The 13,810-nt window shown below is 37.0% G+C and overlaps 2 protein-coding genes across 2 annotated transcripts; one reads left to right on the plus strand and one right to left on the minus strand.

Moving 5' to 3' along the window:
• Positions 1 to 2,501: 2,501 nt before the first annotated feature.
• Positions 2,502 to 7,756, minus strand: nudt21 (nudix hydrolase 21). The gene is made up of 7 exons (XM_058387057.1): positions 7,470 to 7,756; positions 7,060 to 7,260; positions 6,036 to 6,099; positions 4,836 to 4,925; positions 4,642 to 4,717; positions 4,442 to 4,556; positions 2,502 to 2,888 (listed from the first exon to the last, which is right to left on the minus strand). The coding sequence occupies exons 1-7, from the start codon at positions 7,586 to 7,588 to the stop codon at positions 2,867 to 2,869; spliced, it is 687 nt and encodes a 228-aa protein (XP_058243040.1). The 5' UTR covers positions 7,589 to 7,756; the 3' UTR covers positions 2,502 to 2,866.
• Positions 7,757 to 11,866: 4,110 nt separating this feature from the next.
• Positions 11,867 to 13,134, plus strand: LOC131352272 (leukotriene B4 receptor 1-like). The gene has a single exon (XM_058388252.1). It carries the CDS (start codon positions 11,895 to 11,897, stop codon positions 12,867 to 12,869), a length of 975 nt encoding a protein of 324 aa, XP_058244235.1. The 5' UTR covers positions 11,867 to 11,894; the 3' UTR covers positions 12,870 to 13,134.
• The last annotated feature ends 676 nt before the right edge of the window (positions 13,135 to 13,810 follow it).

The raw sequence follows: 13,810 nt of genomic DNA on the forward strand, positions 1-13,810 counted from the left end.
GGCTCGAAATGTTATGTTAATTATTGAAATAAAACGTTTCTTCCACAGTATCTTGTGAATATGCATTATTTTAACACTAGTCAAAACACACAATGCATTTTAATGGAATGTGCAACAAAAGATTCAGAGGGTGAAGTATGCATGCTCGGGTGATTGGAGATTGGATTCACAATACTAGTGCAACCTTGCAGACTACACATCAGTGCTGGCAGAAACCAGGAGTGAGACTTTGCAAGGAACTGTACAACGTCTGGGTTATGTAAAGGGTAGTGTGATTATTAAACTCCAAACAGGGATACTGGTCATGTGTCAACACGTGATGTAGTCTATAGTTCATAAGTCGGTTTGTGTTACTGACCGATGCAGGACATCACTGAGGATCCTAGGAAGTGAAGTGCTGAAAAAGTGAAAATGATCTTTTCAAGCTTTACATACCAATTTTTCAACACTCCTAGACTTATCTTGTTTTTTTGGCTGATCACTGTGAGAGCTTAACCAATAAAGTTGGCTGCTTTGTAAACACATTGCATGCCACTAATTAACCCTAGATATCATTGAGTATCTCTCAGGATTCATGCTTTATTTTATCACAATGCCAAATGTGGAGTCCAGGCTGAGATTGAATTGCCATCAGATCTGTATCACATTTTAGTAACACATATGAATATGGCCCAAAGTGTTGCTGAAAATGTCAAATTCAGTGAGTTTTGCTGTTCACACTGTCATGGAGAAGACAGATGTTTGGGTTAGATATGAGGAAAATGATCAGATGTGAGGTCCAGTAGTGTGAACATCACATTAGCACTTTCTATCTATAATAAGGTTTTGAAGAGATGATTGACAGGAAGATTTGGAGCAGATTTCCAACCTCCAGACTAGAAAAAGTCCAGTATAATATTTGTGTGTATTTCATTTCATTTAAATGTTGTGTTATTTTTGCATTTGTTATCAGGACAATTCTTTTAACATTTATGGCCAAGTTTTTTTTAGCTTCCCTCTGGATTTTTCCAAGTTGGCATAAAAAAGAAAGAAAGAAAGAAAAAGAATTGGGCCACACCCTTTCCACAAATACTAGAAGACTAAGGAAGATGTGTTGTAACTTCTGGTAACCAATCAATTATATGTAAAACATATGAATAAAACTGTATTAATTTTTGTAATTCATTGTTAAATTTGTCTTTTTCACAAGATTGACAGCTGAAGGACACTCACTGGTGTATTAGAGCTAAAGTAAGTGCTATGATTTGCCTTACACCTTCAATTGAACTCTGTAAAGCAACAATAACAGTAACCCTGACATGTAAAAGTCATTTTTTGGGCCCAAAAGCTCCTTCATACCCCAAAAGCGAACAGCAATGGAACCTGTGAATATTCTCACAATCACTTCAACCTTTAGTGAGGCAACATCAGGGGTTAAAGGGGTAATGAATTCTTACACATACGATAGAAGGATCAGTGTAGCTGTTTTCCTGGGTGGTATAATCAAGAGTTAGAGTTCAGGCATCCATGAAAAAGTTGGTTGAGTGATGTAAGAAGTTAGCAGCAAGCTAGCTAGTTAGTTGACATTGATCTATAATGCTTGAGCAAATTTCAGATTATAACATTCATGTCTGTAATTACAACAAAATGTTACAATAACTTACACAAAATAAATGGAGTCATCTGTGCATGTTACTGAATTCTCAGTCTTTGTGAGTGAGGTCAATTTAACATGCCTTAACACACTGATGGTACTGAACAGATGACATGAGGAACATGTGTGAATAGGTTGGATACACCATCACACTGGGGAGCAAAACTGAAATGTTTGAAAAGGTCAGGGCTAAGATGCCATTTTGGAACAGGTACTGCATCACTCAGAAGCGTGTAACACATCCAACTGACTGCTTTCCAACGAGGGGGATGAGGAGACAACAAATATTAATACACTTGCCCTTCTTGAACAGGCATATAGCAATAGGGGAATTGGAAACATTTACTTTGATAATGAACAGAATTGTATTAAATGTCTATGTTTTCCTGTGAATTTGATAAATAATGCAATGAACACATAAATCACAAAAATATAAGAAACTGTCTGTCTACCATACATCAGAGAGCAGTGTGCTGCATAACCCACAGCAAATCAAATGGTTTTAAAATGTCGATTCGTCCAGTGTGTCATTTCTCAAACAGCGCTGTCTGCCATTTTCTAAACAGTAAATGAAATCATAGATTACAAAATCTACATCTATGGCTAGCTGTTTCCACATCTAACAAACTTTACTTGAGCTAACAACATAATGGCACGACCATTAACATTTTCCAAAGGAGGAAAGACAAGTCCAAGTGGACAAAGGCATATTAAAAAGAGGATAAAAACAGGGCACCAGTAAAGTTCATACATTCGAAAGAAGTGTACTAAGTCAGATGCACTAGGGAAAAAAGGTCTGAAGTCTGTCTTAAAATATGAAGACAACGCAACCCTTAATTTTTGATTTACAAATAATCAAATGACTCAATTTTAGGATGGCAGTTTATTATAAAATAAAAAAGAAAGTAACAACAAAGTTTAAAAAAAATCCTGAATCACATTTTATTTAGTAAAGACATTACATGTACTCTACTTAACATTAAACTGAGGCATTTAGGTAAATGAATAAATCATTTAATACTAAAATCTAAAATACAATGCAGTTGTAAAGAAGAAAAAAAAAACTAAATTGACAAAAAGATACATATGAAAGGTTGTTTGAAAACAGCATTGGACTATAGCTAGTTCTCCTCTGGTTACAGGTCAGAGAAAGTAGCCACCATCACCAGTCCATTTATTTTCTCTCAGGTTCTGACTGCGCTCACAGAGACAGCCTTACGAGCTGTGTGCCCATCAGTTGTAGATGAAGTTAAACCTGTTTAGGAGGAAATACATTATAGGTATTAACATGTCCTGTCTGATCTGACCATAGATGCAACCCATTTTCATAGAGACTACTGCAACAGTGTGCTACAACACGGTAAGGGTCCGAGTGAGATTGCAGAACTCTCCTAACAAGTGCATGTGTAAATAAAGTTCTCTGGACATTGGGGTGATGACTACAGACGTTGCTGAGAGGTCAACTAATTACATACTTATCGTATAACTATGTCTTTTATTACTAAAATATTATTTTAAATTAGCAAATTGATTTTCTATGGCTTATTAAACATTAAAAGACAAGTAATGTTGCCTGGGAGTCAAGGGAGTCTGGAGTATTGATGATGAGTGACCCAAATCAAATTGGCAATACTTTATAATAGAATTAGAATGCTAAATGCAAAGTTAATAATATTATGAAAAGTACGATGAGAATTTTGTTCTTTTAAGAAATTGCTTGTTTCATCACAATCATTCTATGAGAACAGAATGAGATTACTCGGCTCAGTTTTATTCTACACAAAATTGGCAGATCTGGTAATAAGAGTATAATGTATTATGTCACCCAGATGGCAGGCAGCTTTTCCTTGTTGTCTCTAGCTTGCCAAATTTGTATAGCGCCTTTAACAATGTACTTTGTCTCAAAGCAGCACTGTAACAGAAGTATAAACATGTAGAATATAAAGGACAACATTTACAATTAAGTTTACGTTTATCACTAATGGGCAAGCTAGAGACAACAAGGAAAAGCTGCCTGCCATCTGGGTGACATAATACATTATACTCTTATTACCAGATCTGCCAATTTTGTGTAGAAAAAAAAATAAAAATGGATAAATTAAATGTTATTAATATTTTTAAGAATATTTATTAGGCCAACAACAAAGTGTGAATTATTAACATGTCAGAAAAACATTTCTTTTTTTAACAAATAATTACAATGGTAATGACTACACATTGCTCTTCCCCTGGGGTATATAGGCAAAAAAACCAGTTGTGCTACTGGTCACTTCAGAGGTCCTCATTCTTGGTGAAACTGTTTTCTCTAAGTAGGGAGTTAATTTAATGAGAAAACTGGTTTAAAATTAACATCAGCTTACATTAAAAAAAGACAATAAAATGTGTTTCTGTTGCTGAATCTCAAATGGTGTCTGGTGATTACGCTATATATGTAGTGAAAATATATAAATATATGAGGCCATATGTTGAGCTAACAATACCAAAACTAAATTCTCATTTAAAGGCTACAAAACAGACAATAAAGGGTTGCGAAAGCTTAAAAAAAATGTTAGGGTGGAGCAAATCCTAGGTAAATGCAGAGCTTACTCTCTACCGAGTATTTAAAATAATCAATAAATAAATTACATATAGATATCTCATCATGATTGTTAGAGTGGTTTCTTGTAGCTTGATAATAATGACAAATTAGAACACATTACTTTCCAGTTATTTCTATTTAAGATCCACTTAATAAACTAATGAACAATAAAATTCAATGTGACACTGATATACTACAACACGGCCATCTGAAACTTTATGTGCTCTCACCTGCTGAGTAACTGAGGGAGGCTGGATATAATGGGCCCGTATCCAGGAGCATTGTCATAGAGCTCGAACAAGGGAGCTGCCACCAGCTTGTAGTTTTTTGGTACAGCAAACAATGCTGGAACACAACCGCAATATAAGCACAACAGTCACATCTACATATGCATGAAGGTATAGAGAACTGTAATCATGTAAGGTCTTACCTTTCTCTTGTAACTGCACCAAGAAAAGCTTCTTATGTTCTTTGGGCTTAGTGATGTGTGCTGGAATGTAGGGGTACTGAAGACATCCAGCATAGATTTAATTTAAAAAACTGTCTTCATTTGTGCGTGTTTATTTTTACAAATAATATAGAATTTCTATGTATTCCAGTATGGCACATACAGAGGTCACTAACCTGTGGTGGTTCAAAATTGGGCCTCCACCAATTTCCAATGCAGTCATCAATCACCCAGTCCTGCTTCACACCGTCCTGACGGCCCAAGATCTAGCCAAAGAACAAGTCCTCATCAGTGGAGCATTAAAGCTAAATGTTGTTGCAGCAGATGTTCTTAGACTGGATCTTGTTTTGCTATGCTGGGATGAATACAGGTAAACACCACAACCCTTTAATGGACTTAAAATGTGGCGCCACGCTGCTGTGCTGACTATTTGTGAGTTTCTAGTGATTTCACTTTAAAATGCATTAATAAAAAACAAAATCTAGAAAGAGAAAATTACATTTCCCTGTTTCTTTACATCAAAGGATGAAACATATAGAGGCCATTACAAGATCAGATTGAAATACAGTAATACCTTGACTTACGAGTTTAATTCGTTCTGTGACCGAGCTCATAACTCAATTTGCTCGTATATCAAATCAAATTTCTCGATTAAAATGAATTGAAATGCTATTAATCCGTTCCAGCCCCCCAAAAACCACACCAATTTTTTTTGTTACGTGTTTTTTAAATAACAAAAATGTACTTTATAAATAACAAATGTATAAAACAATAATAGATAATAAAAGAGAATGTAAAGAAATAAACTGGTTTTATTAAGTGTATTTACGTTGAAGATCAGACGAAGATGCTGGCGGAGGTGGAGGAGATTGGTGGAGGAGGGTGGCGGAGTTTTTCATTTTGTGATCTATCGCTTAACTTAACTTACTCGCTATACACTTAATGCTACAATTAATTGCTAAATTTAACTTACACACTATGCTAAACTTAATTGCTACTTTTTTTTTTTTTTTTTTTTTTCACTTAATCATCTTCACTGACTTTTGCCTTTTTCGCCACACTTTCCTCGCTTTCACTTGCAGGGCGTTTCAATAAAAACCTGTCCAAGGAGGTTTATTTCTTCCTCCCTTTCAAAATGTTTGGAAAATGAGTGAGGAAGTGTCGTTACACAGTGCCAACGCACAACCTGGAGAGATAACCACATGAACTGACCGCTCGCTGGGCGACCTAGTGGCGGGTGGTGTAAGCTCACTCGCAACTCAGATCTCGGCTCATATCTTAAATCGACAGAGCGACGGCTCGTATCTCGGAAAACTCGTAAGTTGAGTCACTCGTAAGTCAAGGTTTCACTGTAAAGGGAAAACAAAAAACAATACCTCTGTCATCAGCCGCTTTAAGCCCTCTACCTCATCCTCTCCTGGGTTTAACTCTCCACCAGGCCTGAAAGCACATCGTTTCACAAGTATATTTTAGTATATAGTATATAGTTATAAATGCAAAGATATGTAGAATGTTTTTCAGTATAATAAGAATTAAAATGCAAAAGAGATACATGCAAAAGAGAAATACTTGTAGTGTTCAAAACTGCATAAAGGAGATTTTATCCAAATTTGACCATATAAAGGGTTTTTGCAGATGGTTACACATATATGAGATGTGTCTGTGCTGGATTACAGTATGGCTTGTGATTGTGACATTTAGCCAGCTGTTTGAGTCACTCCACTCTCACTTTTTCATCGTTTTCTCTTCCATGACCCTGACCATGATTAAACCGTTACCAAAGATGCACGTATGAATGAACCCCATGAAAGCTCATCATGATTACAACAGACATCATTGAATAAGATTGTTTTAACTGCCAGAAACAGTATATGCAATCCATACAGTATATTGCACTTCCACTTTAGAGACAAATATCACTTAAGTTCATACACTATTTAGCCATAAACCATGTGGACATCCAACTATTATAGCCATTTGTGCTTGTTGTATATTGTATTCTAAGTTTAAGTTCCCCTTTGCTGTTATAATAACCTCCACTCTGGGAAGGCTTTCCAGTTCAACATGTTCAGTGTGGTGGAGAACAGGGCTCTGTGCAGGCTGCTCAAATTCTTCCAATTCAACCTGGGCAGTTACACGTCTCCACAGATCTTATTTAGTGCTTATTTAGCAGGGTATGGTAAACATGGAACACGTTGACTCACTTGGTTACTGGTACCATGGAAACTGTAATGCTATAGCATACAAAGACATTCTAGGCAATTATCACATATTGCTGTGATGGTCAGGTGTCCACTTAGATTTACTTGGTCATGCAGTGTGTATTAAATGGTATTTATTGGGCAAATTACTGCATATATTATGACAGGTGTAATAACACTAGGTACGCCGCGGACTTACAGTTTGAAGAAGGTGGTTCCGAGCTGCAGCAGCAGGACATGGGGCAGTCTGTGCTCGTGCACAATCAGCACTCCCTCCACCGTGCGCCTCATCCCGATCTTCTCAAACTCCTCGCGCATGCGCTGAAACCTGGCGGCCACGGAGCTGTCCTTTTCATACAGCGGCTCTTTCGTGCCAAATGTGTAATTGGTCAGAGGATATCTAGAGCAAAACACAAAACATTTAATAACAATGGCCGCAGGCACTATCGGCTAGTTAGCAATCCTGCTAACAGCATAGCCTCCCTGCTGCCTTCATGTCAGTTAAATAATCTATAAATATTTCTTCTCTATAGCAACGTGCCGTTACACATAATATATTATCTGCATTTGTAATAAAAGCAGTTTATGCCTTTTAATACAGAAACTCACAGGTTGATGGTCCTCTCCAGGGTTAGAGGTTTAGCAGGTGGGCTAATGTATTTGTTTCCGAACTGATTAACTCCGCGCGGCCAGCCGGTAGACGAGCGATTCGGAGGAACAACTGACATGCTTTCTTAGATAATGAACTTATGCACTTTAAAAATCTACGCTGTTGTGCACCAGAATGTTCTACTGCTATTAAAATGAACAACACGGCTAACTGTGCTCAACGAAGTAGTTTGTATTAGAGGCAAAACGAAAACACCGCACTTTGCCGTAAAACCACTTCCGGCGTGTGCATCTTCAGTTCCTGGATTACGACACCGTGCCATGTTTTACGTTAACACCATGGAAACATGCCCAAATGCTAGCTAGAAAAAGAATTAGCATGGCATCACACAGAAGAGCCTCTTCGGGCTATCTCACACACGTCAAAGCAGTCGCCATATTCCATAAGGCAACCTTCTAGCTTGAGCTAGTCTACAGGAACTGGATTTAGAGTGCTAAGAATTTTCCAAAAATTCCTGTTCACTATCCAGAATTTGGATATTGACACCTCAAAAATAACAAAACAAAGAAGCACGTGTTACAAATAAAAACATATTTTTCAAACCTATTTTATATATACTCAGGACTTGAAGCAGGGTCATAGCAAAATCTGTCTCTGTCCAAAGCTCCCGGGCAAGGACACAGTTTAACTGGGTTACTGCTTAGTAATGATTTTTTATCTAAAAGCTTATGCTCTATGGTCTTATAAGTCACACTCATGTAGCTTTTACAGCCAGTGAGGCCAGATAAAAAAAAAAGTCACTAGATGTCACCAGATATCAGAGATATTTCCATATTCATTGGTTTGTCCTGATAATGTGCATTACAAAACGTTACACAAAACAGACAAGTTTCTGCTCAGAAACAACAAGAGATTGCACATGGCAGACCATGCAGTCCTATGAAAATAATGCAATGCTTGTGGTGCTTGATAATGTCATTTCCTTCCTCAGAATGTTCAAGTCAAGTCAAGAAGCTTTATTGTCATTTCAAACATATATAGCTGATGCAGTACATAGTGAAATAAAACAACATTTCTCCAGGACCTTAGTGCTACATCGACAACATACAACATATAATTACAAAGCAGAAACAACAATACACAGCTAGGGACAGAAGTTTGTCCTAGCTACCTAAAGTGCAACATGTGCAAACAGTGCAAAGACAAGACAGTGCAGAAACACAAAGTACAAAAAACAACACAAAAACAAAAACAAAGTACAAAACCATTTATAGTGTCAGCTCACACAGGTGAGTGTGTGTGAGAGAGACAGTTGATACAGATCAGTTTAGGGTGTTAAGGAGCCTGATGGCTTGAGGAAAAAAACTGTTGCACAGTCTGGTTGTGAAGGCCCGAATTCTCCGGTACCTCTTTTCAGATTGCAGGAGGGTGTGTGGGGTCATCCACAATGCTGTTGGCTTTGCGGATACAGCGTGTGGTGTAAATGTCCATGAGAGAGGGGAGGGAGACTCCAATGATCTTCTCAGCTTCTCTGTCAGTGCAAGTAAAGCTCATAAAACTACATTTACTGCACTTTTACTTATTTTAATTGCAACTGGTACTAATCTACTATAGTGAACTTCAAACATTTATGCAAAATTCTGAAATTCTTCAGGACAGCAAAAATAGTGGACAATAGTGAGTAGCTTAGCAACAAACTAGCCCGCTAATGTTTGTGATAATTCTTGATGATTACCTTCTCAAAACAGTGAGACTAGTATGGCCAGTTTGATAGATTTAACCAAGTAATATATCCAAATATTAACTGATCCTAAGCCAATACTGCTATGAACTAATTAAAAGGTACAGAAAGTTCACTTTACACTGTGCACAGCGAACATGTTGAGTTGGTACCACTCTGTAAATGGGGAAGGAACTGGAAGTAAAAACACAGAAAAAAAAACACCACATGAATGTGTGTGTGTGTGTGTGAGAGAGAGAGAGAGAGAGAGAGAGAGAGAGCGAGAGAGAGAGAGAGAGAGAGAGAGAGAGTTCAGGTGTTGAGGAGTCTGATGGCTTGAAGAGAAAAGAAACTGTTACACAGTCTGGTAGTGAGGGCCTAAATGTTTCGGTACCTTTTTGCAGATGACAGGAGGGTGAAGAGTGTGTGTGAGTGTGAGTGGTGTGTTGGGTCTACAATCTACAATGTTGTTGGCTTTGCAGATGCAGTATGTTTTGTATATGTCCATGATAGAGGGAAGAGAGACTCTGATGATCTTTTTAGCTGTCCTCACTATCCGAGGCAGGGTCTTGCAGTCTAAGACAGCGCAATTCCCAAACCAGGCAGTGATCCAGCTGCTCAGGATGCTCTTATTGGTCCCTCTGTATAACATGGTCAGGACAGGGGGTAAGAGATGGGGGGGTACCACAAATGGGGGGGTGAGAGATGAATGTGCAAACAGAAGAGATACCGCTGGGCTTTCTTGTTGATGGATCTGGTGTTGAGTGACCAGATGAGGTTCTCCGCCAGGTGAACACCAAAGAATCTGGCGCTCTTGACAGTCTCCATGGAGGATCTGTTGATGTTCAGTGGAGAATGGTCACTCTGTGCTCTCCTAAAGTCAGCAACTCTCTATTTTGTTTTGTCAACATTTGGCTCTACACAAGGCTGTTAGCTGTTGCACCTCCTCTCTCTGTATGCTGAAAAGTTCTTACTGATGAGACCAGTAATGGTAGTGCCATCATCAAACTTGTTGATGTGGTTTGAGCTGTTCATTACTACACAGTTGAGAGTCAGCAGAGTGACTGCAGACATAAGCAGAGGTAGTCAGTACAGTCACATTTTGCTTATGGTTACTTCACTAAAATATAGAGAAGTTGAGGAAATTGCTGCACACAGCACAAGTGAAATCCCCTCTAAATGATGGGAACTCTTGCATTACACATTGCACTACACTGTTGGGATCATGTCTTCACTATGTCAGAGTGGAAATCTGTTACACTGAACCAGTAGAGGCTGCTTGGTTTTAAATTAGGGCAACAGGTGTCTGTTATTGAACTATAACTGTTTCCTTTTTTATCTGTTTCATCTGTTGGTCTGGCCAGCTGTTTAATTCTCAGATTCCAAAATCAGGTCAAGAAAATGACCTAGCCAGCAACATTATACTGAAGAAGGAAGTGACAGCTAGATATCTAAACCTCTAAATAAAAACTAATGTGAATTATCAAACATAACGTTATACTTCTAATTTATTAACAATATTTACCAATTACAGTGTTCGGCGAGATTTTGACCCACTTAGCTTACACACTGATGCCTACAGTGAAAGCAATCAGACACAAACACTGACCTTTGTAAGTTTATGTAATAAGGTTTGCCTTATTCTTTAAGTTAATGACTTAATGTGGATTGGCCATTTTGTAAAATCTGAGAAAGAAGAGATTTGGATTAGTCTCAAATGGCTCACTTCATTACTCCAGTTCTTACTTAACTTACTGATTCATGTAAATACATAAATATTTTTAGTACAGTTAAGCTATTAGTCTGATTGATGTATGATTAGACTTTTCATACATTTAATGACTTCTGTTCCTCTTGTTTTACTTGTATGTGGTCTAATAGATTCACTATGCACTCTGCTAAATTTTACCATAGTCCTAATGAAATGATTTATTTTTCTTTTAGCACACAAGTTTTTACAAGATTTTTGCATAGATGTCAGTGTCCTTGTCCTTGGTAGTTTTGGTTTTTAAATGATTATGAACACATCATCCATTTTATTTACTGAACGGCCAAATGAAACACACCAAAGGTTTTGGTCACTTCCTTAGGTGGAGTTCCTCTGTGGTTTGCAACACAAAGTTACGATAAAAAGAGTTAACAGTTACTAGTAGCAGGTTTAACATTTAAAGGGAATAAAATCTCTATGTTCAAAACACCAAATATAAAGATGTACGATGGTGACGTTTAAATAATTAGGTTCCAGTTTAAATTTTCTGTGTGTTTATATACTTTTCACTGCCATTTGTTAATTAATTTTAAACACTGACCTAATCTAAAATAAGAAAGAGAGATAAATAGGGATGTGTTAGAAGTATATAGTAGTCTCCAAATTTGTTTTGAATAATTAGACTAAGAAATAATAATGTTAAATGTTCATGTTATTGAACTTTAAATGAGACATGCAAATCATAAGTAAGTATAATAATATTTAGGTGTAGATCTGTTTAATAATTTTTGTAAAAGAGAGGTGGGTTCTAGTTCATTTCCTGGTCTATGGAATATATAAGGAAGTGATGGTATAAAAGTTCACAGTATTACACCAGCACTGTATCTGTCTGGGTTTTTTTTTTCTACACAAGCACAACCTTCAAGGGGAACAGCTGTATTTTTGAACTTCATTGTGAACCAAAGGATTTAATCTTGGCTGTGCGTTTATTTAACCATGGAGCATTTTAACTTTAGCATCAATCAGACCTCTGATTTTGTCAACAACAGCAGTACTGGCAGCAAGCAGGTAGGCGCTGCAGTATTTCTAAGCTTGTGCTGCTTGGTTGGATTGCCCAGCAACATTGCAGTTATCATCACCATCGCTCGCCAGTGGAACAACCGCATGAGTTTCACTATGAAGTTAATGTTAAACCTGGCTATATGTGATTCTTTGGTCCTCAGTTTGGCTACTTTTGGAGTTTCTGGTCTGCTGAAAGGATGGACTTTTGGCCTTTGGCCATGCAAGTTTCTGACTTATATAATCTACTGTGCTATGTATGGTAGTGTGTTGACTGTGACTATGATGGCTGCTCATCACTACAATGCAATTAAGTCAAAAGTTCCTAATCTCAGTGCTCTGGAAAGACTGAAGAAGGCTCGTAGGCAGTTGCTGATATTTGGGCTCTGGATTTTAGCCGCAGTTTTTGCCTTGCCCATACTTGTACATCAAAGTGTTGAGCTCAAGAGGGGATCTTTAAGGTGCCAGAGGACCATAAAATCAGACTCTATAAAGGTTACAGTTCTGATGCTCGAGGTCCTGTTTGGATATGTCCTTCCGTTCACCATTATAACTGCATCTTACTGCTGGATCTGCAAGACACAGCTACAAGGAGGTAAAAATGTTAAGGAACGGAAGAAGAGAATGAGAAGACTTGTGATTAGTATTGTCACAGCCTTCTTTCTTTTCTGGACTCCTATACATATCATCAACCTGGTTGACATTTCTACTACTCTGACAAGGGAATCGTCTCCAGATGTCTACGATCGACTGAAAGTGTTTCGTAGAGCAACGGGAGATTTGAGCAAAACTGTCGCTATTCTTAACTGCTGTGTGAACCCTTTTCTGTACGCTTTTGCATCAGGGATCGTCAAGAAAAAGATTCATCACAAAGAAAAGGAAAACAGCACAGAAATCACTGAAACAAATTAAGTGCCTATAAATGTTTTTCACAATAATCATGAATTACTGTTGGAGGATGTTGTGCTGTTATTTTGAACAAGAAATGCTGTTATATTTTGGTAGGATTCAATGCATAGACTGTAGAGTTAAATGTTTAGAGCTTCTTTTTTTTTTTTTAAATCTGCTGTATCTTCTTATCAGTCATCCTGTTATCCATCACGTTACTGAGATTGGATTTTTACTGTGCAAAACACTGGATACAAATCACAATATGATGAATAAGTGTAAATATATATATATATATATATATATATATATATATATATATATATATATATATATATATATATATAGCATATAATTTCTTTATTCTTCTTATTCTGTTGTAATTTATTGATCTGAAAGCACTTTGAAACCTTTTTATTTTATTTTTGCCTAATATGTATGTGTAATGGATTGTATTACTAGAAGGAGACTCGATTTTGTGTTAATGTCTTGGTTTGTGTTTAAATTATGGTGTTTATTTTATATTTATGTAACACATATGTTTTTTACATTTCACTGTTGTGCTATACTGTATTTTTCACTTTGTAAAGCAATTTTTGTGAATTTATCTAGAATTTATCTAAAAATGCAATAGACAGAAAATGTGCTTGCCTTCACTAAATAAACACTTTCATTTCTTTAGAAAGGTTCACTTCCTTAAAACAGACTGATTTCACTTCAAAGAAGTGGCTCATGTTTGTTTCATTTAAACATCCAGAATAAATTTATGTGGTCATTTTTACATTATCATTTACCACCATTTGGGTATTCTAGTTTTTAAGTGATGAAATCAAGTCATGTCATATTTTCATGTGAGAAGTAACTTTAATGACTTTTGACTATGGTACTGACTTAATGATATTCGATGCTGGGAACATCTAGACACGTTCAGGGTGATTAAACATCCATGACTGCCACAGAAAGAC

Source organism: Hemibagrus wyckioides, linkage group LG04 (genome assembly GCF_019097595.1).
Source record: "Hemibagrus wyckioides isolate EC202008001 linkage group LG04, SWU_Hwy_1.0, whole genome shotgun sequence".
Taxonomy (NCBI): domain Eukaryota; kingdom Metazoa; phylum Chordata; class Actinopteri; order Siluriformes; family Bagridae; genus Hemibagrus; species Hemibagrus wyckioides.

What these genes read in the sequence shown, in the direction of transcription:
- nudt21 (XM_058387057.1), bottom strand. Translation starts at nt 7,588, where the DNA reads ATGTCAGTTGTTCCTCCGAATCGCTCGTCTACCGGCTGGCCGCGCGGA. An exon ending in TAAAGCGGCTGATGACAGAG is followed by an intron (nt 4,926 to 6,035) that starts GTATTGTTTTTT and finishes TTCTTTGGCTAG; the next exon opens with ATCTTGGGCCGTCAGGACGG. An exon ending in CTCCCTCAGTTACTCAGCAG is followed by an intron (nt 2,889 to 4,441) that starts GTGAGAGCACAT and finishes CCTCCTAAACAG; the next exon opens with GTTTAACTTCATCTACAACT.
- LOC131352272 (XM_058388252.1), top strand. Translation starts at nt 11,895, where the DNA reads ATGGAGCATTTTAACTTTAGCATCAATCAGACCTCTGATTTTGTCAAC.